Here is a 27,152-nt window from a genome sequence, read left to right on the forward strand (position 1 = left end):
TATGGGAAAGTTCTAGAATCTCACCCTCTCTGGTGTCTACCGTGGGCCAAAAGCCTCCGCTCCCTTGGCCACAATACGTTCAGTTGAACCCAACTGAGACACAGGGCGTGGCAGCTGTTGTGGTTCTTTGTATGTGCCGAGTGCCGTGTCTGAATTCTGCAGGGATAACTGAGTCTCTGTTCTTCTCAGCTCCTTTCTGCCCCGTGTGATGAATACCAGCTGCTCCCTTTCTCTCCGGTTCCCATGGCAGCCATGCTCTGTGGCAGAGAGGAGGATTGCCTGTTTCCTCTCAAAGGGAACCTCCCATTTGCCTTCTGAGACCCCTGTCTTATTCCTCCTGTGAAAACCAGCCAGGACTTCGTGGGGTCCAATCCCCCTTTGTTTAACGTTTTGTCATCTCTATACCGTCAGGCTCATTGGGGAGGTGCCAAAGGTTGATGTCCAGAGAGTCCCTGAAGACTCACTGGAGGAATGTGCCATCACTCGTTCAAGTAGCTACGGCCCGACTGCCTCCAGCCAGCCTCACGGAGACACCGATGAAATCACGTTTGAGGAAGACAACGTGGACTCTGCACTGGTGGCAGGGAGTCCATCATCTCATGATGTAGTGGAGGATGCTCTGGTCATTCTTTCAGGTGACCTCTACATTCCTTGTTTTTGGCACCTCTGTCTAGGCTGGGGAAGATCACCTCGGAAGACGGGCTCTATACACACGGATGGGTTTGAATAAAAATGTGGGATGGGATAGTAAACACGGATGATCAGGGAATTTTTATCTCTTCCTCAGCTCGTGCCGTGCGTTTGTCTCCCAGGCCCAAGTATCAAGTTACCAGACCCCAGGCCAGTGTGACAAACTCATGGTCACCTGAGTGCTGGAGGTGTCCAGTAGGTGTCTGTCAGGTGTCCTAGCTTTGAGTCGGTATCTCTCATCACCTGTAATGATGTCATCTGTCCCTGAACGAAGTTCATGGAGTTTCCATTTCTTTCTAAGGAAACGGGGAGCCTTGCCTGTTTATTGGGGGATATCGTTCCCCAGGTTTCACTGCTCCGAGCTTCAGTCTTGATCTCTTTTAAGTCAGCTTGCTTAGCTGCACAGTCACCTTGAAACCAGGATGAAAACATTTGCCCTTTACCTTGCTGGTATGTTTCCGTAAAGCGAGGCTCACCCCGGCTCTCCACCCCGTCAGTGCCACGGCCGGTGCGATTGTTCTTGGTAGCATCACGTGTTGTTTGCTGTTGTTGAGTTGGAGTCTTATTTTGTCACCCAGGCTGGAGTGCAGTGGCACCCTCTTGGCTTACTGCAATCTCCGCTTCACGGACTCCAGTGATTCTCCTGCCTCTGCCTCCTGAGTAGCTGGGACCACAGGTGCCCACCACCACACCTGGCTAATTTTTGTATTTTTAGTGGAGACGAGGTTTCACCATATTGGCCAGGCTGGTTTTGAACTCCAGACCTCCAATTTTTGACCCACCTTGTCCTTTCAAATCAAGGATTTTTTTTTTTTTTTTTTTTTTAGATGGAGTGTCCCTCTGTCATTCAGGCTGGAGTTCAGTTGCACGATGTCAGGTGACTGCAACCTCTGCCTCCTGGGTTCAGACGATTGTTCTGCCTCAGCCTCCCGAGTTGCTGAGTCTGTAGGCGCGTGCCACCGTGCCCAGCTAATTTCTTTGTATTTTTAGTAGAGACAGGCTTTCACCGTGTCAGCCGGGATGGTCCCGATCTCCTGACCTCGTGAAGTGCTCACCTCGGCCTTTCAGAGTGCTGGGATTCCAGGCGTGAGCCACCTTGCCCGGCCCGCAGATTCTTTTTTGTTTGTGTGTGTGTTTTTTTTTTTTTTTTTTTTTTCATTCCTTCTCCCTAGAGACTGTCAGAAAAGGTCAATGCCGACTCTATTGCCTGTCTTCACGGCGGGGTATCGGGGAAAGTTTTCAATGAGCAATAATCTCATCTCAGATAAAACTCATTGGCTCGGATACTGCCACTGCGCAAAGCTCGCAGATTCTTTTTCGAGCAGGTGTTGTTAGAGTTTACATATTGTCCGGTTTCATGTCTAGATGCCTGTGACCATTCAGTGACCTTGCTACCTGGTGAGATACGTCAGTGTTGTAGCAACACTCCCCGAAAATAGTGTGACTAATTTTTGGAGACTTTCTGGGAAAAAATGTGGTTTAACTTTGCATAGACTCGCGGAGAGAATACGGCATTATGGTGTACCCGTACAGGGAGATTTTAGCCCGGGCATCTGGAAAGCAGGCTCATCTACTCACCAGGCTTCATCTAGGGCACCCTGGAATCTTCCTGTCAGAATTTGTATTCTTGCCCTGGGAACAATTCTGTGCTTGTGCTGTGACTTAACGCTGATTTGGTCACATGTGAAGTGTGATGTTCTTCACGTGACCTGCTTTTCTGAATTTGTTTACAGAAAGTCAAAGCGATGATGAGGACGAGGAAGAAAAAGGGCCCGTACCGCACAGGTAATGCTGTGGGGTTTTGAGCTGTGTGTTCAGTAGTGACACCTGCAGCCAGCAGATTTAGGGAAACTGAGGAAGTGATGACTGGAAGTCTTTCTTCCTTTCACCCAGCTACAAATTGTCTTTATTGACAATGTTGTGCGTGAATTTTGGCACTTTTATACGGTTTAATTTCTTAGTCCTCCCAAGATAGGAGTCTACAGTCCGTGAGCCAGGTGACTTCAGCCCACAGGGATTTGTTGGTTTCACCTGTTCTCTCTCTTGTGTTTGAATCCATTGAGAGACACATGTATGCTCTCTGTGTATTTCTTTTGGCATGTTTGCTCGGATTTGTGAATAGAAGAAATTCAAAAAATATACATATGATATCAACGTACTGGAAAATGGAGGTCCTTAATACCCAAAATCTGGGTGTCTGGAATGCCTCAAGAGCTCTGTTCTCTTGAATGCCACATATAAAATTGAACACAACTGATGCGAGGTAGTTGAAGCCCCTTATTAGTCTGGGTGTCCTGCAGTGGCTCATCTGTGGCAAATGCACTGAGCACCTGCTGCTCATTTGTTATCTGTCCCCAGGGTAGTCACCCTCTGCCCTGCAATTTGAAGGATAGTTTTTTTTTTTTTTTTTTTTTCTCTTGAAGGAAAAATTCCTTTGCTTTCTGGGACCACTTCTTTCTGACTTCCATCAGATCCGCTGGGAAACTCTGTTGTCTAATCTCTGTTGGTTTAATCTTCTGTCATCCTGTCCTGCCTGGCTCATCAGGAATCTGCAGGAATATGTGGAGGAAGAAGCCCCCCAGGAGTCCTGGGATGAAGGTTATTCGACTCTCTCAGTTCCTCCTGGCACATCTGCCTTCAGTGAGCCTTACAGGAGCAACTTGCACTCATTAGAGGAGCAGCAAGTCGACTTGGCTTGTGACATAGACAGTGAGTACTCCATTGTGAAGGCGGTAAAGCTCCATTTTGTGTCCCAGATAGACCCCATAGTCTTTGGGCTTTGCTCCCCTGTCCGGGCTGAGAGTTGTCATCTCTGTGGGCTGACCCTGTACATCAGTGTAGATTTCAGTCACTCTGGGTTCAGTCTGAGGCACGTACATGGGGTGGGTCAGTGAGCTTTGCTCTCTCTCTAGTCTCAGGCCATGCCCGTCGCACCCTGGACCGACTGTCAGGACATTGAAACGCAAGGCAGGTGTTGCACACTCACACCAAGCTATGCAGCCCATGCCCACAAGCTGTCTGTCCATCTGAATTCAATGTGTCTTTCCAGCTACCAAGTTCCTCATGAGTTTTGTTCCCCAAGCATGTCTGGGAGGTTCTTCCCTGTTTGTACACACTTGGTGTAACTGTTTGTACACACTTGGGATCAAAGGTTAATGCTCTACCAGAATAGGGACACTTCACCATTGGTTCTGAGACACAAACCGAGGAATCTCTATCATGATTGGCCTTGGGATCTCCTGAAGTCTGTCTCTCACATTGTCCTGTCCTCATGCTGAGGAGCCTGAGGTCCGTGTGTAGGGATTAGACAGTGGACTGTTATGGGTGTAGGGGAATTGGCTTATTTTGTCTGTCCCTGTCTGAATTTATTGCAGAGATTCAAATAAGCAAGAAGAGGAAGAAGACCAAGACCCACCATGCCCCAGGTAACTTTGAGCAGACACCTGGAGATGCCAGGTCCAGGGAGAAGGGAGTGGGCTGACAATATCGACACCATGGTTTCAACGAAGCCTGAACTACTCCTACGAACATTGCTGTTGGTTTTCGTTGCAGTAGATATTCAGGTTTCCATTTCTTCCTCCCCTTATCATGTACTAAGTGCCGTAGTTTGACCATACTTGTTTTTATGATCAGTGTCCGCCGTGTGTCCTGAGGGTACTCACTCAGAGTGTCCTTTTCCTCCCTCATGAGTGTGTCACCTGGGCGGTTAGCTCAGCTTACTCTCTCTCTCTCTCTCTCTCTCTCTCTTTCTTTCATTCTTTTTTACCCTACTCTTGCCCATCCCAACATAGGGCAATAATTTGTTACATCATTAAGGGATCTATTTTTATTTTTTTAGTAACCACTTTCTTGTGCTCCCCATGAAATCTAGTCGGGGCTCTGTGGTGTCTTATTTTCCTTGACTTATTCTTTGTTTTTTTGTTTTTTCTTTCCCTTTTCTAGGCTTATCATGGAGCTGGTGGAAGCAGAAGAGCCTGAAGTCTTCCGGTACTCACTGGATATATTGCATTCCATGTATCCAGCCTATCCTGAGTTATTTTACACCTGCCAGGCTTACACATATGCTCTTTTTTATTTGTAGAAGAGCATGTTCGCTTGACTTTGGACATGGACAGTAGGTTTCTTACTATGACAGTGATAAGACTCCACCTGGTCTCCCGGATAGGGGTCATATTCCCACACTAAGACAACACGTCACCTGGGACTCTGCCAGTGCAGATTGTGAACAATGCCATGTTCTTGCTGAAAACACTTAGCATGAGTTTCATAGCCTGAAGTAATCTCCAGACAACTTCAGAATGTAGACCAGTGAGCAGCACGACGGACCTGTCTCCTTCAGACAGCCCATGTCACCCCAGATCACACAACTGAAAGAGAAGAGACATTTTGGGTTGAAAAAGAGTCGAAAGATAATGCAGCTCCATTTCTTTAGTTCTTTTGAACCCAAAGTGTCTCCTCACCTTTTTGTTGTTGTCATTGATGGTGGTGACATGGGCTTGTCTGTAGACAGGTCAGCTGTCTGCGTCGATGGTTTATACTCTGCAGTTGTCTGAAAATGTCCTCATGATTAACTTCAGCCTAAGTGTTTTTGCGGGAACACTGCAGGGTCAATGCTACCTCAGCCATCTGCAGGCAGAGAAGTTCCTGTGTGTCTCCCACCGTGATCGTGATACCTGGACTGTTCGATTTGTCTATCACCATGATCGTGATACCAAGACTGTTCCACCATTTGTCTATCACCATGATCGTGATACCAGGACTGTTCCACCATTTGTCTATCACCATTACTGTGATACCAGGAGTGTTCCACCATTTGTCTATCACCATGATCGTCATACCAGGACTGTTCCACCATTTGCCTACCACAATGCTTGTGATTCCAGGACTATTCCACCATTTGTAAACCACCATCATCCTGAGACCAGGACTGTTCCACCATTAGTCTATCACCATGATCATGGTACCAGGACTGTTCCACCATATCCCTATCACCATGATTGTGATACCAGAACTCTTACACCATTTGTCTACCACCATGATCATGATACCAAGACTGTTCCACCATTTGTCTATCACCATGATTATGGTACCAGGACTGTTCCACCATTTGTCTATCACCATGATTGTGGTACTAGGACTGTTCCACCATTTGTCTATCACCATGATCATGGTACCAGGACTGTTCCACCATATCCCTATCACCATGATCGTGATACCAGAATTCTTCTACCATTTGTCTACCACCATGATCGTGATACCAAGACTGTTCCACCATTTGTCTATCACCATGATTATGGTACCAGGACTGTTCCACCATTTGTCTATCTAAATGATTGTGGTATCAGGACTGTTCCACCATTTGTCTACCACCATGACTGTGATACGACGACTTTTCACCATTTGTCTATCACCACTACTGTGACACCAGGACTGTTCCATCATTTGTCTATCACCATAATTGTGATATCAGGACTGTTCCACCATTTGTCTACCACCATGATTGTGGTACCAGGACTGTTCCACCATTTGTCTATCACCATGATCGTGGTACCAGGACTGTTCCACCATTTGTCTATCACCATGATCGTGGTACCAGGACTCTTTCACCATTTGTCTATCACCATGATCGTGGTACCAGGACTGTTTTACCATTTGTCTACCACCATGATCGTGGTAACAGGACTGTTCCACCATTTGTCTATCACCATGATCGTGATACCAGGACTGTTCCACCATTTGTCTATCACCATGATCATGACACCAGGACTGTTCAAACATTTGTCTATCACCATTACTGTGATACCAGGACTGTTTCACCATTTGTCTACTGCCATTACTGTGATACCAGGACTGTTCTACCATTTGTCTATCACCATGATCGTGATACCTGGACTGTTTTATTGGTCTATCACCATGATACTGATACCAGTACTGTTCCACCATTTGTCTGTCAGCATGATCTTTATACGAGGACTGTTCCACCATTTGTCTATCACCATGATCGTGATACCAGGACTCTTCCACCATTGGTCTACCACAATGATCGTGATGCCAGGACTGTTCCACCATTTGTCTATCACCATGATTGTGGTACCAGGACTGTTCCACTATTTGTCTACCACCATGATCATGATACCAGGACTGTTCCACCATTTGTCTACCACCATGACCGTGATACCAGGACTGTTCCACCATTTGTCTATCACCATTACTGTGATACCAGGACTGTTCCACCATTTGTCTACCACCATTACTGTGATACCAGGACTGTTCCACCATTTGTCTACCACCATTACTGTGATACCAGGACTGTTCCACCATTTGTCTATCACCATTACTGTGATACCAGGACTGTTCCACTATTTGTCTACCACCATTACTGTGATACCAGGACTGTTCCATCATTTTTCTATCACCATGACTGTGATACCAGGACTGTTCCACCATTTGTCTATCACCATTACTGTGATACCAGGACTGTTCCACTATTTGTCTACCACCATGACTGTGATACCAGAACTGTTCCACCATTTGTCTATCACCATTATCGTGATACCAGGACTGTTCCACCATTTGTCTGTCACCATTACTGTGATGCCAGGACTGTTCCACCATTTGTATACCACTATGACTGTGATACCAGGACTGTTACACCATTTGTCTATCACCATGATCGTGGTACCAGGACTATTGCACCATTTGTCTACCACCATGATCGTGATACCAGGACTGTTCCACCATTTGTCTATCTATGATCATGGTACCAGGACTGTTCCACCATTTGTCTAGCACCATGATCATGGTACCAGGACTGTTCCACCATTTGTCTACCACCATGATTGTGATACCAGGGCTGTTCTACCATTTGTCTATCTCCATGATCATGATACCAGGACTGTTCCACCATGTGTCTATCACCATGATCATGGTACCAGGACTGTTCCACCATTTGTCTGCCACCATGATCATGGTACCAGGACTGTTCCACCATTTGTCTACCACCATGATTGTGGTACTAGGACTGTTCCACCATTTTTCTATCACCATGATTGTGATAGCAGTTCTGTACCTTTCAGAGACACCTTATTGTTACTGAAGTAATTGGAAAAATCATTTTTAAAAGTATTAATATCCAGTGTTCAAATGATCATCCCCTAACCATTTTATTCATTAATCATCCCTGGAGGTGTCAGTTACTATATTTATATCTCTATACTGGAAATTTTCCATTTTTACTCTATCTTTGCTTTTCCTAGTTTCTGTTGGAAAAAAATTCCCTACCTGCATTTTAATTTTGGCCAAAGTTAATGTTAATCTATACTATTAAAAGTTTTTCTCTTAAGATAAGACTGTCAGCACATAAGGCCATAGCAAAACAGAGAATTCACTGATTTTGAAGCCTTTGTTAATTTCTGACTGACAAGATACGTAGTTTACTTATTTAGCTGCTAATATCTATTTAAATGAGCAGCCAGGGAAATGTCTGTCAGACTAAGGATATGCAAAACCCAGGCCATTCTCTTTGAGTCTTTTAAACTATTTCAAAAGAGCAGAATATAGGTAGATTCCACATATGTGGATGGGAAGGAGAATACACTAAAAGAAACAGATGACTATTTCCCAAAACAGAATAAAAAATTAGATTCAAATAAACATACCCCATTAAAATTCATAAAACATTTCCTCATGAAATGTAATCTCTCTAAACTTACCTATTATATGAACGTCAGTTCTTAATATGCCACACTACATTGACTGTTGACTGTTGACCTTCATATGATCATATTTCCAAGTTTCTTATATGAAAAAGCAAATGGATTATTATCCTTTGTTTTTGCAGTGATCTTTTTAAGATTGACGATTTTTTCTCAAAATAAAACCAAAGATTTTAAAGATTGAAAATGACATTAAAATTTATCTTCTCAAAGTAATGATGTTGAACTCTGTGTATCTTATTCCTGTTTATAGTGTAACTGTCAAGTGATCGTTGAACCATTGTTTAAATATTTCAAATTCCTGGGAACAAACCGCATCCCAGGGTGTATCTTCTTTTTCTTTTCATTTTTTCTTTATTTGACTTTAAGTCCTGGGGTGCACGTGCAGATCTTGCACGATTGTTTCATAGGTCTACACATGCCATGGTGGTTGGCTGCCTCCATCCCTCCATCACTTACATTAGGTATTTGTCCTAATGCTATTTTTTCTCAATCTCCCCATGCCCTGCTATCCCTCCCTTGCCCCCAACCCTCAACAGACCTCAGTTTGTGATGTTCCCCTCCTGTGTCCTTGTGTTCTCATTGTTCAACATTCTCTTATGAGTGAAAACATGTGGTGTTTGGTTTTCTGTTCTTGTTTCAGTTTGCTGAGAATGATGGTTTCCAGCTTTATCCATGTCCCTGCAAAGGAAATGAACTCATCCTTTTTTATGGCTACATAGTATTCCCTGGTGTATATGTGCAACTTTTTCTTTATCCACTGTGTTATTGATGGGCATTTGGGTTGGTTGTAAGTCTTTGCTATTGTAAACAGTGCCACAATGATCATACATGTGCATGTGTCTTTATAATAGAAGAATTTATAATCCTTTGGGTATATACCCAGTAATGGGATTGCTGGGTCAAATGGTATTTCTATTTCTAGATCCTTGAGGAATCGCCACACTGTCTTCCACAATGATTGAAGTAATTTATATTCCCACCAACAGGGTAAAAGAATTCCTATTTCTCCACATCCTCTCCAGCATCTGTTGTCTCCTGATACTTTAATGATCACCATTCTAAATGGCGTGAGATGGTATCTGAATGTGATTTTGATTTGCATTTTTCTAATGACCAGTGATGCTGAGCATTTTTTCTTATGTTTCTTGGCCACCTGAATGTCATCTTTTGAAAAGTGTCTGTTCATAGCCTTCGCCTACTCTTTGATGGGGTTGCTTTTTCTCTCGTATATTTGTTTTGGTTCTTTATGGATTCTGATGATTAGTTTTTTGTGAGATGGGTAACTTGCAAAATGCTTTTTGCATTTTGTTGGGTTCTGGTTCACTCTAATGATTGTTTCTTTTGCTGTGCAGAAGCTCTTAGGTTTAATTAGATCTATTTTGTCTATTTTGCCTTTTGTTTCCAATGCTTTTGGTGTTTGAGTCATGAAGTCCTTGCCTATGCCTATGTCCTGCATGGTATTTCCTAGGTTTTCTTCATGGGTTTTTATGGTGTTAGGTCTTACGTTTAAATCTTTCATTTATCTGGACTTAATTTTTGTCTAAAGTGTAAGGAAGGAGTCCAGTTTCAGCTTTCTGCACATGGCTAGCCCGTTTCCCCAACACCATTTATTAAACAGGGAATCCTTTCCCTATTGCTTGTTTTTGTCAGGTTTGTCAAAGATCAGATGGTTGTAGATGTGTGACATTACTTCTGAGGCCTCTGTTCGGTTCTGTCGGTCTATATTTCTGTTTTGGTACCAGTACCATGCTGTTTGATTATTGTAGCCCTCTAGTATAGTTTGAAGTCAGGTAGTGTGATGCCTCCAGCTTTGTTCTTTTTTCTTAGGATTGTCATGGCTATACATGCTCTTTTCTGGTTCCATATGAAGTTCAAGTTGTTTTTTTCCAGTTCTGTGAACATTGCTCAAGGAGATTAAAGAAGACCTAAGTAAGTGGAAAGATATCTTGTGTCCATGTGTTAAAAGATGTAACATGGTTAAGAAAAATACAACTCAAAGCAATCCACAGATTCAATACAACTTTCTCAAAATGGTCCTTTTTATAGGAATAGTTTGGAAGAACTTCATATTCCTAAGAAATAGCAAGGGTGACCCCAGAACAATAGCTATCTTGAAATGCAAGAAGGAACATCCTTTATTCCAAAGATCTTTAAATGCTCTCAGAAATACCTGCTAGTCTTCCATATACAGGCTTTCACTTTTTTTTTTCCATTCGTTTTTAGACAGAATCTCACTCTTTCTCTCAGGCTGGAGTACAGGGGCACAGTCACAGCTCACTGCAGCAGGGAATTCTCAGGCCCATGAGATCCTAGGGCCTCATCCACTGAGCACCTGGGGCTGCAGGCCCACACTGCCACACCTGGATAATGTTTATAGCAAGTGTCCGCAAACCACGGCCGGCAGGCCACATGCAGCCCCCTAGGCCATTTATCTGGTCCCCTGCTGCACTTCAGGAAGAGATACCTCTCTCATTGGTGGTCAGTGAGAGGAGCACAGTATGTGGTGGCCCTCCAATGAAGTGAACTGGCCCTCTGTGTAAATAGTTTGGGGACGCCTGGTTTATAGTTTTCAGTAGAGATGAAGTCTCACTATGTTGCCCAGGCTAGTTTTAAATTTCTGAGCTCAAGTGACCCTCCTGCCACAGCCTTCCAAGTTGCTGGGATTTGAAGCTCAGCCTGGCTGGCTTTCACATCTTTGCTATATAGTTTATATTTTCTAATGCTATGGTAAAGTACTGTTTTATCTAATTTTTATTAAGATATATTTAAGGAATTCTATATATTTATATATATTTAAGGAATACAACCTGAGGATCATATACATACACATATACATATACATGTACATATACATATACATAATGAACCAGTGTCTACTAGGTGAGGGGCTGCCTTGTGAGCAAACCCAAGAGCCCTGGCTCATGAAGTCCTTGGCTAGAAAGGGGGAGGGATCAGCCAGATGGGCACAGAGCAGGTTTCTTGTTGGTTTTTGGCAAACACACACAAATATCAGCAACCTCCTCGCTGGAGTCTCTGGCAACCCTGACCAGGCTTCATGGTGGGTGAGGTGGGCTAGGAATGGGAAAGCGGATGACCCCAGACCTAGAGACGGCCACCGTCACCTGGGCACCTGGAATGTGCGTGGAGTGGTCTCCCACAGATGAGGCCTGGATCAATGTCCGAACATGCACAAGGACAGGACTCTTGGCCTGGATGTTGGCAGAGCTCCCAGTCTTCTGACGAGGCCGGTGGTGGGGAGGAAGGTTCAACAAAACAGAAGAGTTCCAGGTACTCGAGCCTGGCAACAGAATACTTCCCTGTGCTACTAAATGACAACATCTGACATGATGAGTGACACCCTTGAGAAGCAGCTTTCATTGTTTCACAAGCAGTGTCTCTGGACCACTAGGGTAGTGCTGTCCGATGTTGACTGAAACGTCGGTGGTTCAAGCCCATCAGTCACATGAATGTTTCTAGCTGACAGGACCTTCCATCTGAAGAGTCTCTTCCTTGGACCAAATATATCTTAAAACTTCTCTTCAGGCCAGGCGCGGTGGCTCACGCCTGTAATCCTAGCACTTTGGGAAGCTGAGGTGGGTGGATCACCTGAGGTCAGGAGTTCAAGACCAGCCTGGCCATTATGGTGAAACTCCATCTTATATGAACAAACAAACAAACAAAAACTTCTTGTCTCTTGTCTATTTTCCAATGTGCCTCTTTGTTGCTTGGGGCAAAAAAAGTCCATTTTTAATCTCCCCACAACAAACATCTTCCCTTACTTATCCTGGTGTTTAGGGTTTTCAGTTTGTTTTCTCAGCTGCTCATATTTGGAACACTGGAAATTCCTAAAATGGAGAATGACGGAACCCGAGTCACACCTCTGGTGAAGCCACAGACTCTGGGGGAGAAACCTAATCTGCCAGGGTTTGAAGTGAAACACATTAATTTTCTGTGCCTCCATTTCTATATGTCAAATGCACTAAACCAGAACACTCAGGGTGCCCAGTGTTTAAATGGGCTGTGCAGGAAAAGCGCGAGCCCAATGCCTGTCACATAGTCATTGTTCAATACACACGAGCCCCTGTCAGCGCCGTTGCCTCCAGCATTTCCATCAGGCTTTGATCTTTTAAACATCCTTCTTGACGCAAGTGGATCATTCTTCAAACCTTCTCTACCTGATGGCCATGGAAGTGCTCCAGTGTGTATTATTACAGACACAGCGGCAGGGATCAGACCGACGCATAGATCTGTCGTGCGTCCCTGTCTACTTCTCCGCAGACACCTGGAAACGGAATTGCCAGATCAAGGTATTTGTACATTTCTGATTTTGCTAATTTCTGCCCAAATGACTGTGGAAAGACGATAGAACAAGTCATTTTTAACATTTAGTCAGAAGTCTTTTTCTCCATCTTCCGGCCCAAACTCGGTGGTACTTGCCCACCGGTTCCTCTGAACTTCCTTTGGCCAACGTTTCTGTAGTCAGACAGTGGGGACGCATTTTATGCGTGAAATCAAACTCAAATCCTTAAATGAAAAGAGGGATTAACATGACTGTACACAAATTTATATTCAAAATACAATGAAAGGAAATACACGTGTATGTAAATATATACACAAAAATATATGGCAAAATTTTTTTTTTATTTAGGATACTTCATCAAAGTTATGTATACTTCAAAATTTGTTTAGTAAAACAGCAGTCCCCATGCATGCTCCCAGAGTTTCATCATATATAAGGAATTATTTAGCTCCTTATCTCTAAGTAGCTATTATTCCTCTTTGCTTTCTGAGTTTAGGCCCCATCTCTCCTTCACATACTTGCTCATCGTCACCACCCCCAAGTAATGTAGTCAATTACTACATTATTATAACTTGTACATTTTATTCAGAGTTCAGTCACATTGGATATACAGAGCAGGAATGAAGGACCAGTATCTTCCGGGACTCTCTCTCAAGTGGATAAGCTTCAGAGGTGTATGTAGTCTTTGGCCATCCTGCCTGTCTTCTCCTATTCCAGGTAAGTACTGGATATGACAGCCCAGCTCAGGTCAGACACACTCTCCGTGAGCAGGGGAGGGTGGGTCGTCTTCATGGGCAGTACCGGAAAGACACTGTCCAAAGAGGGAGAGGCAGTTATGAAAAAGAAAGGTCAGTCCGGGGCGTGGGCAGGCAAACCGAGGATGTGACAAAAACAGTGTCTGCCCTGTGAGGGGAACATGCAGCAGAGGATGGGCTCAGCATGGGAGGAAAAGAGTTTCTGGAAATATGGGCCATGGATATTCCTTTTTTTTTTTTAATTTTTTTTTTATTGCATTTTAGGTTTGGGGGTACATGTGATGAACATGCAAGATTGTTGCATAGGTACACACATGGCAGTATGGTTTGCTGCCTTCCGTCCCCTCACCTGTATCTGTCATTTCTCCCCATGCTATCTCTTCCCACCTCCCCACCCCCCTGCCCCTCCCCCATTTCCCCACAACGGACCCCAGTGTGTAGTGCTCCCCTCCCTGTGTCCATGTGTTCTCATTGTTCAACACCTGCCTATGAGTGAGAATATACGGTGTTTGATTTTCTGCTCTTGTGTCAGTTTGCTGAGAATGATGGTTTCCAGGTTCATCCATGTCCCTACAAAGGACGTGAACTCATCGTTTTTGATGGCTGCGTAATATTCCATCATGTATATGTACCACATTTTCCCTATCCAGTCTATCATCGTTGGGCATTTGGGTTGGTTCCAGGTCTTTGCTATTGTAGACAGTGCTGCAATGAACATACGTGTGCACGTGTCCTTGTAGTAGAATGATTTATAATCCTTTGGATATATACCCAGTAATGGGATTGCTGGGTCAAATGGGATTTATATTTTTAGGTCCTTGAGGAATCGCCACACTGTCTTCCACAATGGTTGAATTAATTTACATTCCCACCAACAGTGTAAAAGTGTTCCTATTTCTCCACATCCTCTCCAGCATCTGTTGTTTCCAGATTTTTTAATGATCGCCATTCTAACTGGTGTGAGATGGTATCTCAATGTGGTTTTGATTTGCATTTCTCTGATGGCCAGTGATGATGAGCATTTTTTCATATGTTTGTTGGCCTCCCGTATGTCTTCTTTTATAAAGTATCTGTTCATATCCTTCGCCCATTTTTGAATGGGCTTGTTTGTTTTTTTCTTATAGATCTGCTTTAGTTCTTTGTAAATTCTGGATATCAGCCCCTTGTCAGATGGGTAGGCTGCAAAAATTTTTTCCCATTCTGTTGGTTGCCGATTCACTCTACTGACTGTTTCTTTTGCCGTGCAGAAGCTGTGGAGTTTGATTAGGTCCCATTTGTCTATTTTGGCTTTTGTTGCCGTTGCTTTTGGCGTTTTGGTCAGGAAGTCCTTGCCTACACCTATGTTCTGAATGGTTTTGCCTAGATTTTCTTCTACGGTTTTTATGGTGTTAGGTCTGATGTTTAAGTCTTTAATCCATCTGGAGTTAATTTTGGTGTAAGGTGTCAGGAAGGGGTCCTGTTTCTGCTTTCTGCACATGGCTAGCCACTTTTCCCAACACCATTTATTAAACAGGGAGTCCTTTCCCCATTGCTTGTTTTTGTCAGGTTTGTCGAAGATCAGATGGTTGTGTGTATGTTGTATTTCCTGTGAGGCCTCTGTTCTGTTCCATTGGTCTATATCTCTGTTTTGGTACCAGTCCCATGCTGTTTTGATTACTGTAGCCTTGTAGTATAGTTTGAAGTCCGGTAGTGCGATGCCTCCTGCTTTGTTCTTTTTGCTTAGAATTGACTTGGCTATGCGGGCTCTCTTTTGGTTCCATATGAAGTTTAAGGTGTTTTTTTCCAGTTCTGTGAAGAAGGTCATTGGTAGCTTGATGGAAATAGCGTTGAATCTGTACATTACCTTGGGCAGTATGGCCATTTTCACGATGTTGATTCTTCCTAACCATGAACATGGAATGTTTCTCCATCTGTTTGTGTCCTCTCTTATTTCGTTGAGCAATGGCTTGTAGTTCTCCTTGAAGAGGTCCTTTACGTTCCTTGTTAGTTGCATTCCTAGGTATTTTATTCTCTTTGTAGCAATTGTGAATGGCAGTTCGTTCTTGATTTGGCTCTCTTGAAGTCTATTACTGGTGTATAGGAATGCTTGTGATTTTTGCACGTTGATTTTGTATCCTGAGACTTTGCTGAAGTTGTTTATCAGTTTCAGGAGATTTTGGGCTGAGATGATGGGGTCTTCCAGATAGACAATCATGTCATCTGCAAATAGAGACAATTTGATTTCCTCCTTTCCAATTTGGATACCCTTTATTTCTTTTTCTTGCCTGATTGCTCTGGCTAGAACTTCCAGTACTATATTGAATAGGAGTGGTGAGAGAGGGCATCCTTGTCTAGTGCCAGATTTCAAAGGGAATGCTTCCAGTGTTTGCCCATTCAGTATGATATTGGCTGTTCGTTTGTCATAAATAGCTTTTATTGTTTTGAGATACGTTCCGTCAATACCTAGTTTATTGAGGGTTTTTAGCATAAAGCGTTGTTGAATTTTGTCAAAAGCCTTCTCTGCATCAATTGAGATAATCATGTGGTTTTTGTCTTTGGTTCTGTTTATGTGGTGAATTACGTTTATGGACTCGCGTATGTTGAACCAGCCTTGTATCCCCGGGATGAATCCTACTTGATCATGGTGGATGAGCTTTTTGATATGCTGTTGCAATCGGTTTGCCAGTATTTTATTGAAGATTTTTGCATCTATGTTCATCATGGATATTGGCCTGAAATTTTCTTTTCTTGTTGAGTCTCTGCCGGGTTTTGGTATCAGGATGATGTTGGTCTCATAAAATGATTTGGGAAGGATTCCCTCTTTTTGGATTGTCTGGAATAGTTTCAGAAGGAATGGTATCAGCTCCTCTTTGTATGTCTGGTAGAATTCAGCTGCGAACCCATCTGGACCTGGGCTTCTTTTGGGTGGTAGGCTCTTTATTGCTGCCTCGACTTCAGACCATGTTATTGGTCTATTCAGGGTTTCGGCTTCTTTCAGGTTTAGGCTTGGGAGGTTGCAGGTGTCCAGGAATTTATCCATTTCTTCCAGGTTTACTAGTTTATGTGCATAGAGTTGTTTGTAATAATCTCTGATGATGGTTTGGATTTCTGTGGAATCTGTGGTGATATCCCCTTTATCGTTTTTTATTGCATCAATTTGGTTATTCTCTCTTTTCTTTTTTATTAATCTGGCTAGTGGTCTGTCTATTTTGTTGATCTTTTCAAAAAACCAGCTCCTGGATTTATTGATTTTTTGAAGAGTTTTTTTGTGTCTCTATTTCCTTCAGTTCTGCTCTGATCTTAGTTATTTCCTGTCTTCTGCTAGGTTTTGAGTTTTTTTGATCTTGCTCCCCTAGCTCTTTCAATTTTGATGATAGGGTGTCAATTTTCGATCTCTCCTTTCTTCTCATGTGGGCACTCATTGCTATATATTTTCCTCTGGAGACTGCTTTAAATGTGTCCCAGAGATTCTGGTATGTTGTGTCTTCGTTCTCATTGGTTTCGAAGAACATCTTTATTTCTGCCTTCATTTCATTGTTTATCCAGTCAACATTCAAGAGCAAGTTGTTCAGTTTCCATGAAGCTGTGTGGTTCTGAGTTAGTTTCTGCATTCTGAGTTCTAAGTCGATTGCACTGTGCTCTGAGAGACTGTTTGTTATGATTTCTGTTCTTTTGCATTTGCTGAGGAGTGATTTATTGCCAATTATGTGGTCAATTTTAGAGTAGGTGTGATGTGGTGCTGAGAATGTATATTCTGTGGATTTGGGGTGGAGAGTTCTGTAAATATCTATTAGGTTTGCTTGTTCCAGGTCTGTATTCAGGTCCTGGATATCCTTGTTGATTTTCTGTCTGGTTGATCTGTCTAATATTGACAATGGGGTGTTAAAGTCTCCCACTATTATTGTGTGGGATTCTAGGTCTCTTTGTAAGTCATTAAGAACTTGCCTTATGTATCTGAGTGCTCCTGTATTGGGTGCGTATATATTTAGGATTGTTAGCTCTTCTTGTTACAGTGATCCTTTTACCATTATGTAATGTCCTTCTTTGTCTCTTTTGATCTTTGTTGCTTTAAAGTCTATTTTATCAGAGATGAGAATTGCAACTCCTGCTTTTTTTTGCTCTCCATTTGCTTGGTAGATCTTCCTCCATCCCGTTATTTTGAGCCTTTGTGTATCCTTGCATGTAAGATGGGTTTCCTGGATACAGCACACTGATGGGTTTTGGCTTTTTATCCAATTTGCCAGTCTGTGTCTTTTGATTGGGGCATTTAGTCCATTGACGTTTAGGGATAGTATTGTTATGTGTGAATTTGATACTGTCATTTTGATGCTACCTGGCTGTTTTGTTGGTTAGTTGATGCAGCTTCTTGATTGTGTTGATGCTCTTTTACCATTTGGTGTGTTTTTGGAGTGGCTGGTACTGGTTGTTCCTTTATATGTGTAGAGCCTTTTTCAGGAGTTCTTGTAGAGCAGGTTTGATGGTGATGAAATCTCTGAGTGCTTGCTTGTTCACAAAGGATTTTATTTCTCCTTCACTTATGAAGCTTAGTTTGGCTGGATAGGAGATTCTGGGTTGAAAGTTCTTTTCTTTAAGGATGTTGAATATTGGCCCCCAATCTCTTCTGGCTTGTAGGGTTTCTACTGAGAGATCTTCTGTGAGCCTAATGGGCTTCCCTTTGTGGGTAACCCGACCTTTCTCTCTGGCTGCCCTTAGCATTTTCTCTTTCATTTCAACCCTGGTGAATCTGACGATTATGTGCCTTGGGCTTGCTCTTCTTGAGGAATATCTTTGTGGTGTTCTCTGTATTTCCTGGATTGGAATATTGGTCTGCCTTGCTAGGTTGGGGAAGTTTTCCTGGATAATATCCTGAAGAGTATTTTCCAGCTTGGATTCATTCTCTTCATCACATTCAGGTACACCTATCAGACGTAGATTAGGTCTTTTCACATAGTCCCACATTTCTTGAAGATTTTGTTCATTCCTTTTTGTGCTTTTTTCTCTGTTCTCGCCTTCTCTTTTTATTTCATTGAGTTGATCTTCAACCTCTGATATCCTTTCTTCTGCTTGGTCATTTCGGCTGTTGAAGCTTGTGCATGCTTCACGAAGTTCTCGTGTTGCGTTTTTCAGCTCCATCAATTCACTTATACTCCTCTCTATGCTGTCCATTCTCGTCAGCAGTTCGTCCAATCTTTTTTCAAGGTTCCTATTTTCTTTGCGTTCGGTTAGAACATGTTCTTTTAGCTCATTGTAGTTTCTTACTACCCACCTTCTGAAGTCTGATTCTGTCATTTCATCACCCTCCTTCTCCATCCGGTCTGGTTCCTTTGCTGGTGAGGAGTTGTGATCCCTTTTAGGAGGAGAGGTGTTCTGGTTTCGGTAGTTTTCATCCTTTTTACGCTGGTTTCTTCCCATTTTTGTGGGTTTATCCACCTGTTGTCTGTCTCTGTCCCAGGGAGCTGGAGCTTTATGAGTTTCCGTTGCACTACTGCCTTTTTTGATTTTTCTTTCAGGTCGGACCCGCCCAGCTAGCAGCACCCCTAGCCTTTGCCTGCCCGCAGGGGCTTTGCTGAGCTGTTGTGGGCTCCGCCCAGCTGCCCTGAGCTCTTCCCTGCAGTCCTGTTTATATGGACGTAGTTAGAACTGTCTCAGCAATGGTGGCCCCGCCTCTGTTATGGCGGACTCTCTCTGTTGTGGCAGGTTGCCTCGGCAACGGCAGCCTGCCTCCCTAGCGGTGGAGAGTCTCAGTAATGGTGGAAGCCCCTCCCCCTCGGAGCTGGACCGTCCAGGTTCAGCTGTGCTTGGTTTGAAGGGCTCAACCCAGAGGGTTTCCAATTACTGTTTTTGTTTTCGTTGTTGTTGGGGGTGGAGGGGTGGGACCCACCGAGCCTGATCACCTGGCTCCCTGACTCAGAGTCTTTTCTTTTGAGTTGAAGGACCCCGCGTTCCGGTCGCTTGTTGAAAAGGCGCCGGGATCTCCCGTGCTGCGACTCACGGAGTCGGCTCGAACCGTGGCGCCAGCTCCTGTCGGGTTTTTTGCCTAGGAATCTCCTGGCCTGACTCGCTATTTCAGCTGAATGGGCAACTCTGCCGTCTCAGGGCTCTGCTCGCCAGCTAAGAGGCTCCCAGACCAGTGGCTTTTGTACGGAGAACCGCAGCAACAGGGCGTGGTCACAGCAGCCGCGCGGGCGGAATCAGCCCCGCGGGGGCCAAAACAGCCGCAGCGGCTGGGACTGCGACGCTGGCGACCCCTCTGCCTGGGTGTCTCCTGGTCTGTGGGCAATAAGAGTTCGTCTGGAAATGCGGCGTCCACTCACCCTCTGCACGTTCACTGGGAGCTGAAGTCCTGAGCTGTTCTTAGGCGGCCATCTTCCCAGCATTCCCCCCGCCACGGATATTCCTATGTGAGCTGGAGCCACATGAGACTGTTGGGGACTCACAAGGGCAGGGAGCTTAGGAGAATCTGTACTGCCCAACCTGGGAGACAAGGAATGGGACTGTCCTGGTCACCAGACAGAGATAGGGTCTGGGCCAGGCAGTTCTGATGGGAAAGAAAGAACAGGACATCTTCTCCTTAAGGTAAGGTCCTGAGTTCAGGTCTCGGTAGGGAGGGAGGCTGCCTTGGGCATTGGCAGCTGCACATGGTTGGCCAGATGAGGACACTGACATCTATGTGCTGTCACCTTGTGGTTCTAGTAAAAGAATCGCTGCAATGAAGGGTCCTTAGGAGTAGGAGGTGGAGGACCCGACTTGGGGCTGTGGCTCCAAGAGTACTGTCTGCTTGCTGTGCAGAAGCCTGCTGCATAACCTCCCTGGTTCTCTTGCTCAGTCTCTTGGCCAGATCCCCAGAGTCCCTGCCCTGTGTGCCCTGGAAGGGCACTGGCAGATGAGCCAAGGCATCTCCAGCCGGGACTCATCCCTGGACATTTTTGTGGCTTTGGGCACCCTGGCCTTCTCCAGGCCTCGTCTTGCAAGCAACTGTCCTGCAGGGGGAGTCGGGGGAGGAGGCTACTTGTCACTAAACTCTGAGGGGTTCCACAGGGGCCTGACTTGGGTCCTAGTCACTTGCAAACCTGTGCATCCCCATCCCATCCCCCAAATGATGAAAAGAAACGTTGCCATGACTCATGCCAGACAAATGGCGTGGGGCCTTTCATAAAGCCAAGTTCTCAGGCCGTCAATAAGGGATGGAAACCACCTGCAGGAAGGTGCCACGGTGGGAAGCTGGGTGGCAGGAAGCGGTCATCATTGCAGGAACGTGGTTAGGTTACTCCTTGCACGTACCTAGTTGCTGGCATTCTAATGACAGAACCGTGAACAAAAGCATCAAAAATGTGGCAAGACCTATGCCAAACTTATCAAATAAGACAATTAACTTTTCTCTCCATCATTGAACAAAATGAGAAATGCAAAGAACCATTTTGGAAATTTAGTATGAGGATAATTTTCTTTTCTTTAAACAGCATCCAATAAAATAAGGAAAGGTGAGAATAAACACACAGTAGTTTTTTTCAGCTATGTTATTTATTTCTTCATTTTGACACAGCGTCTCCCTCTGTTGCCCAGGTTGGAGTGCAGTGGCAGAATCTCAGCTCACTGCAACCTCTACCCCCACCTCCCAGGTTCAAGTGATTCTCCTGCCTCAGCCTCCTGAGTCGCTGGGATTACAGGCATGCTAATACGTCCAGCTAATGTTTGTATTTTTAGTAGAGACAGGGTTTGGCCGTGTTGGCCAGGCTGGTATCAAACTCCTGGCCTCAGGTGATCTGCCCGCCATAGCCTCACAAAATACTGGGATTACAGGCATCAGCCACCACACGGGGCCTTCTTTTAAGCTATTTGAAAAGAGCATAATTTCATATTTCCAAGATTGGTTTCTGGATACAGTACTAATAACTGATTTGGTCACTGTCACCACTAAAATCTTCAAACCAGTGCGATCTTTGTACATGTTTTGTTTTCAAGTACACACATGAAGGTCCAGCAGTGATACAGGCTAGGGATAAAAAACCAATAGGAATTCACACCCCTTTTTTTATATTATTATTATTACCACTTAATCCAAGGGAACGTCTCTCAGTGTTTTTATTTGATTTTAATCGGGATTCATTAACTTTAGGTAACAATAACTTAAAAGCCACGAAAAGGTATACGGAGATTTAAAAATTGACTACACAATAAATGATGAAAACTAACAACAGAACACAACAATGTTCAAATAGTGAATACGATTAACAAATGGGGCCAAAAGGTCAACATTGAACTGGCATCATCTTTCAAGCAATATCTCAGCTTTTTTCTCCCAGACCTAAAGGCAGATTAATTCAAAGTAGCCCTATTAAGAATATTTGTTTGTTTCCTTTTGAAATTAATATTTGAATGGAAACTGTATTAATAACTCATGGCTTCTCCTAAACATAAAGACAGATTTTCTTTTCTCTCAAACATAAAGGCAGATTAATTCAAAGTAGCCCTATTTAAGAATATTTGTTTCCTTCTGAAATGAATATTTGAATGGAAACCGTATTTATAACTCATGGTTTCTTACTGAAATGTAAGATTCCCCTAGATGATGGTCAGATTTACACAATGCTAGAATAAGACGCTGGCAATTATTTCAAAGTATGAACTACAGGCAAAATCTAAAAGACATACATAATTTAAAAATTTCTAATTTTAAAAAATATGTAAATATAAATGAATTAACTCACACAACCTACTTACATACAAACAGAACAAGAATAAACAACTATTTTGCCGCTTCACAGGAGCCAGATCTTAGGTGGGTCATTTGTTTAAGGATGACTTGAAATTTTACAATACTACCCTAGCTCCCACATATGAAAACTCTTCAAGAATCTTATCAACTAGAAGTTGGGGAAAATACAGCAAGAAATAAAATGAAACGGCTTCTCACCCATATGAAGGCCCAGATCATGCCTAAATTTCTAGGGATTTAACTTAAAAACCTCCTTGCCCTGAGAGATTTTTTGATCCCACAGCACTCTCAGATGGGGCAGAGAATCCCAGAACACTATCCAAGCCACAGGAGAAACACACAACCCATCTTGTATCTGGCATCAACAGACTAATATCTAGCTATATACAGTATTGACTTTAAAGTAGGTTAATTAGTATTTTAATTCATGAAAATAAAAGGTAGAAGTTACATGCTGAGTCTATACAAGTTGAACTGACTTTAGCCCCTTGGTGAATTGTGAATTGGCTCCTGTTAGTGGTCAGGAGAATGCTTTGTATTTGGTGTAGAAACCAAATCAATCAAGCTATTATCATCTTTGGAGCACAAACAACGTTTGTGAAGTGCCGGTTTTCTATTGAAGTAAACATTAAAATTTGCATTGAAGCAGTGAGGCTGCATCTTTCAACTGGCAGTGCTGGTTAAATGAAATGTTTAATCCTGCTGTGTCAAGCTGACTAGAAGGTCACCCCTCACTTTAAAGCCAAGAAGACTGCCACTGTCACTGCTATGGTAAATCGCAGTGAGCCAGCCTGCTAGCAAAAGGTGATAGCACCAGCATTATAAATGCACAGGACTGGTTGTGAGGTAGCTACAGTTTCAAAGATGCTGTTAATGAGCGTTATGGACAATGCATGGTGTAGCTAGTTGATAACACTTTAGCTGACATTTTCATGAGATGGACAAAAAAATCAGCAAAATAAAGGCACATCTTCAGTTCATTTAGAAGTCAGCATCCAAGGTAAAAGAATTATCTGTTGGACTTGACATCACTTCTGTCGTCTGCTACTCGCCTACTCTCTTCTCAAAGAAGTTAGTCTTTCCTTCCAGTGAAATATTCTCCATAAAGTCAAATGGATTCTCTACTCTGAAAACCTTGCTAAAACCCAGGGCCAGCATAAGTCTGTCTGCCACAAACTCAATGTATTGCTTCATTAGAGTGCAATTCATCCCAATGAGCTTCCCAGGCAAGGCCTCAGTGAGGAACTCTTGTTCCATCCGAACAGCATTGATAATTATTTCTCTTACTCTCTCCTCTGATGGTTTGTGTACTAGGTGTTTGAACATCAGACAAGCAAAATCGCAGTGTAAACCCTCATCTCTGCTAATAAGTTCATTAGAAAACGTGAGGCCAGGCATCAGTCCGCGTTTCTTGAGCCAGAATATGGATGCAAAAGAACCAGAAAAGGAGATGCCTTCCACCGCAGCAAAGGCTACACGCGTTCACCATAGGTAGCCTCTTTGTCCCCAATGCAGCGCCAAGGCCCAATCTGCCTTCTTCTTGACGCAAGCATCGTTTCAATGGCATTGAAGAGAAATTCCTTTGGGATCTTTTATGTAAGTGTCAATAAGGAGACTATACATTTCAGAATGGATGTTTTCCACGGCAATTTGGAAGCCATAGAAACAGCCGGCTTCTGTCATCTGACCTTCGTGGCTAAATCGCTCCACCGGGTTTTCATTTACTATGCCATCACTTGCTGCAAAGAAAGCCAGAACGTGGGACATAAAGTCTCTCTCCTCGGGCTTCAGGGATTCCCAGTGCCGAGTGTCCTGGGACGGGTCCACCCCCTCGGCGGTCCGGGAGGCCTCCGCCTTCTCATCCATCTGCCAGGTGTCCTGGTATCGACGGGACAGGACAGGGCGGCGCGGGTTCTCGCGCAGCAGCGGCTCCTCCTCCACGCCGCGGGCGGCTGCTCTGGTTTCCGCCCCGCGGGCTCCTGGAAGCCCCTCCTCGCGGTCCTGCGGGCCAGGTCGCGGGGCCCGTGCGGGGCCGGGGCGTGTTCTCCGTGCCGACCAGGCCGAGCCCCTTCAGCGGCGAGAGCTGCAGCTGCCGCGGGTCCGGGATGGGCGCGCGCGGGACTCGGACGGAAGCACGTGGCGGCGGAGGAAGGGGAAGAGCCGGCAGTCGGGGCGGGCGGCGGGGAAGGCGTGCCGCTCTTGATTTTAATCATGGTGAACACAACTAAAGGAGGTTAAGAGAAATCCCAATCAACACGATTTCCTTAAGGACGAGGCCAATCTCTTCTGAACATGAGAACTTTGTCCCCACATCATGGGTTTTCCTCATTAAAGGAAAGGATCCACAACCCACTCACGTGATTGATTGAAACCGTCTCAAGTTTGTAAGGATTAGAGCTTTTAAGAAACTTTTCTTTTACCTGTGGGGTGGGGGGTGGGGGTGGAACGAAACCATCTCAAGTTACTGATTGCATTGAATGAGTACCAAACCCCAGGCCATGGGTGCCTGAGTCCTGGTGTTCCTGTGACATCCCCTTGGGGAGGTGGAACTCTACCTTTCAGTGACGGGAAGTCTTGGGCAAGAGCAAGTCTCTTCCCCTTGTCCGGTATAGACAGCGTGTGTGTCTAACCCCACCTCAGCAGCTGGCCTATAGCTGGGACCAAGGGTAGGAAGGGTTCCTTCCTCCAACGTCAGTGGCAGGTGCCTTCTGTTTCATGTGAGAGAAGCCACCAGGTTTCGTGCCTATACTCTGGTGGTTGCCAATCGTGACCTGAAAGCCTACACCACTGAGGCGAGCTCAGGACATCCTCCTTCCCTGCCACACGTTTCTTGTCAGAACTCAGGGAATGTGGGAGGAAAAGGCCTGGCAAATGGGCAAAAACGTGCCCATATCTGGGACTCGCAGAGTTTCTAAGCTGTCACAATAGTTGACACTTGGTCTGTAAGAAGTGATGAAAACCTCAGTGATTTTCTTCAAGCAACATTTATGGCTGCCATATTTTCCTTCCATTATCTGCCAAACACAAACTGGTTTATGTGTCTGGCCTTCTTTAAGGGAGTTTCTTATACTTTGGACTTCAGTTGATCCAGTGGCCTTGCAACTTCAGCTCTGGTGGGATCAAACATACGATTTTGCAGACCATACAGCTTTCTCTTGTCAGTAGAGGAGGAACAACTGTCTCTTGCGCTTTCTACATCTTAAGCAGCTGTAGAATCTATTTTATAAATGTCTTATCTTCTCCTCTATTTCTGGACTAATTTCCCTTCAGAATGGTACAAAATTTTCTTTAGCTGATTATTTCTTTTTGAAGCTATGAGGTAAAGCTAATGAACACCTTGAAGATCCTTGTAAAGCAGCCATTTCATTTGGTGCTCAAGGGAAACCTGGGCCCAGACCAGAACTGAAACTCACAGCTATCCCCCACAGCTCTTGCTGAATTTTTGTAATGCAACACTTTCTTCTCAATCGGCATACTAGACTGAGAACAAGTGTGAGATAGGGACTATCTTAAAATAGACTTCCCAAGAGGCTAAGATTTGCTGGGACTCCAGTTCACGGTCAAGTGTGAATCAGCAGAGTAACTGTGGCGTTGTTAGCCCAGGAGAAGGCAACAATACATGGATATACCACATTTTTAAAAATCAACCTCAGGAACGTGATCTCAAAGACTAGTTGAATTGGTGACTGAAGGACTTGTTTCTCTAAGCAGGTAATGGAGAAAATTGGAAATGGCGCCTTGGTTGTCTAAATAATTGTGTGCTCAGATTGAATCTGAGGGTACACAGGTGCAGCCTACAGTGGGAAAGATTCTATGAACTGGATGTGGGTAGAGGATGCCTTTATGGACTTTGATATCATCACACTTTCTTTTTCTTCTCATTTTGAGTGGTCTTGTAATTCTATTCCCATATATTAAGGTACCTACAACTAAGAGAGGCAGTCTGAGTGCAAAAGATGCAATATCTCTACAATTTAATTAAATGGTACCTGCTCCTAATGGTACTTAAACTTCACATCATGTAGCCCAATTAGAAGAATGCTGTCCACCTATCAAGGGTATTAGTCAGCTCAGGCTGCCATAGAATACTACCAAAGGTAGCACGGCTTAACAATAGACATTTTCTCACAGTTCTGGAGGCCAGAAGTTCTCCTTGAGTCTTTCGTGAGTTTGGACGTGCTGTCAGGGCTGGTTTCAGGGGAGGCCTCTGTTCCTGGCTTGCAGAAGACTCCTTTCTTGCTGTGTCCTCCCATCCTATTTCCTCTGTGCCGGCATGGAGAAAGAGAGAGATTCTTTGATGCCCTTCCTCTCCTTATATTGACACCATTCCAACAAGATCAGGGCCCCACTGGTATCACCTGATTAACCGTAATTACCTCCTTAAAGAGCCTATCTACAAATAGTCAAGTTGGGGGTTAAGATTTCAACATATGAACTCTCAGGGAAACAGTTTAGTCTATGACACCAAGCAATAGGGATGATCCTAAGATTCTCTACCTTTTAGATCCTGTGATATTTGCCTGGTGGTGGGACCAGAAATAACTTGTTAGCAAGGCTGCTGTTACTGCTATTTCTATGAGTAGAAAAGCACAGCTGAGCTGGATTGCATGCCATGGAGGAAAGAGTGCAGGTGAAACAGGCATGAAATAAAGATGGGGGAAATGCTAGCAAACAAAAGCAGTGCTCTTACATGAGCCATGAATCTAGCGAAGATTGAAATTGTGCCATTTCAAGGAAATATTTCTTTTTAAATTTTTTTTTAATTGCATTTTAGGTTTGGGGGTACATGTGAAGAACATGCAGATTGTCGCATAGGTACACACGTGGCAGTGTGATGTGCTGCCTTCCTCCCCTTCACCTGTATCTGGCATTTCTCCCCCTGCTATCTCTCCCCACCTCCCCACCCCCCGCTGTCCCTCCCCTATTTCTCCCCCGACAGACCCCAGTGTGTGGTGCTCCCCTCCCTGTGTCCATATGTTCTCATTGTTCAACAC

At 44.2% G+C, this 27,152-nt stretch overlaps 1 protein-coding gene, 1 long non-coding RNA gene, 1 other non-coding gene and 1 pseudogene across 3 annotated transcripts in view; 1 reads left to right on the top strand and 3 right to left on the bottom strand.

Annotated features, from left to right (window-relative positions):
• Nucleotides 1–4,808, top strand: part of LOC141583173 (NBPF family member NBPF1-like) — a 39,961-nt gene extending 35,153 nt beyond the window's left edge. The window contains exons 15-19 of the mRNA XM_074392509.1: nucleotides 412–635; nucleotides 2,424–2,475; nucleotides 3,236–3,399; nucleotides 4,065–4,115; nucleotides 4,633–4,808. Of these exons, the coding sequence (XP_074248610.1) occupies nucleotides 412–635; nucleotides 2,424–2,475; nucleotides 3,236–3,399; nucleotides 4,065–4,115; nucleotides 4,633–4,808 (667 nt within the window). The remainder of the gene's footprint in view (nucleotides 1–411; nucleotides 636–2,423; nucleotides 2,476–3,235; nucleotides 3,400–4,064; nucleotides 4,116–4,632) is intronic.
• Nucleotides 1,854–1,994, bottom strand: LOC141583176 (U4 spliceosomal RNA). Its single transcript, XR_012515893.1, has one exon. It is a non-coding gene; the product is annotated as a U4 spliceosomal RNA (small nuclear RNA).
• Nucleotides 4,809–13,270: 8,462 nt separating the features above from the next.
• On the bottom strand, nucleotides 13,271–26,674 carry LOC141583171 (uncharacterized). Its single transcript, XR_012515890.1, has 2 exons — nucleotides 26,251–26,674; nucleotides 13,271–13,519 (listed from the first exon to the last, which is right to left on the bottom strand). It is a non-coding gene; the product is annotated as an uncharacterized LOC141583171 (long non-coding RNA).
• Nucleotides 22,951–24,228, bottom strand: LOC141583170 (ribonucleoside-diphosphate reductase subunit M2 pseudogene; annotated as a pseudogene).
• Nucleotides 26,675–27,152: the final 478 nt, after the last annotated feature.

Source organism: Saimiri boliviensis, assembly GCF_048565385.1.
Source record: "Saimiri boliviensis isolate mSaiBol1 chromosome 16 unlocalized genomic scaffold, mSaiBol1.pri SUPER_16_unloc_2, whole genome shotgun sequence".
Classification (NCBI taxonomy): domain Eukaryota; kingdom Metazoa; phylum Chordata; class Mammalia; order Primates; family Cebidae; genus Saimiri; species Saimiri boliviensis.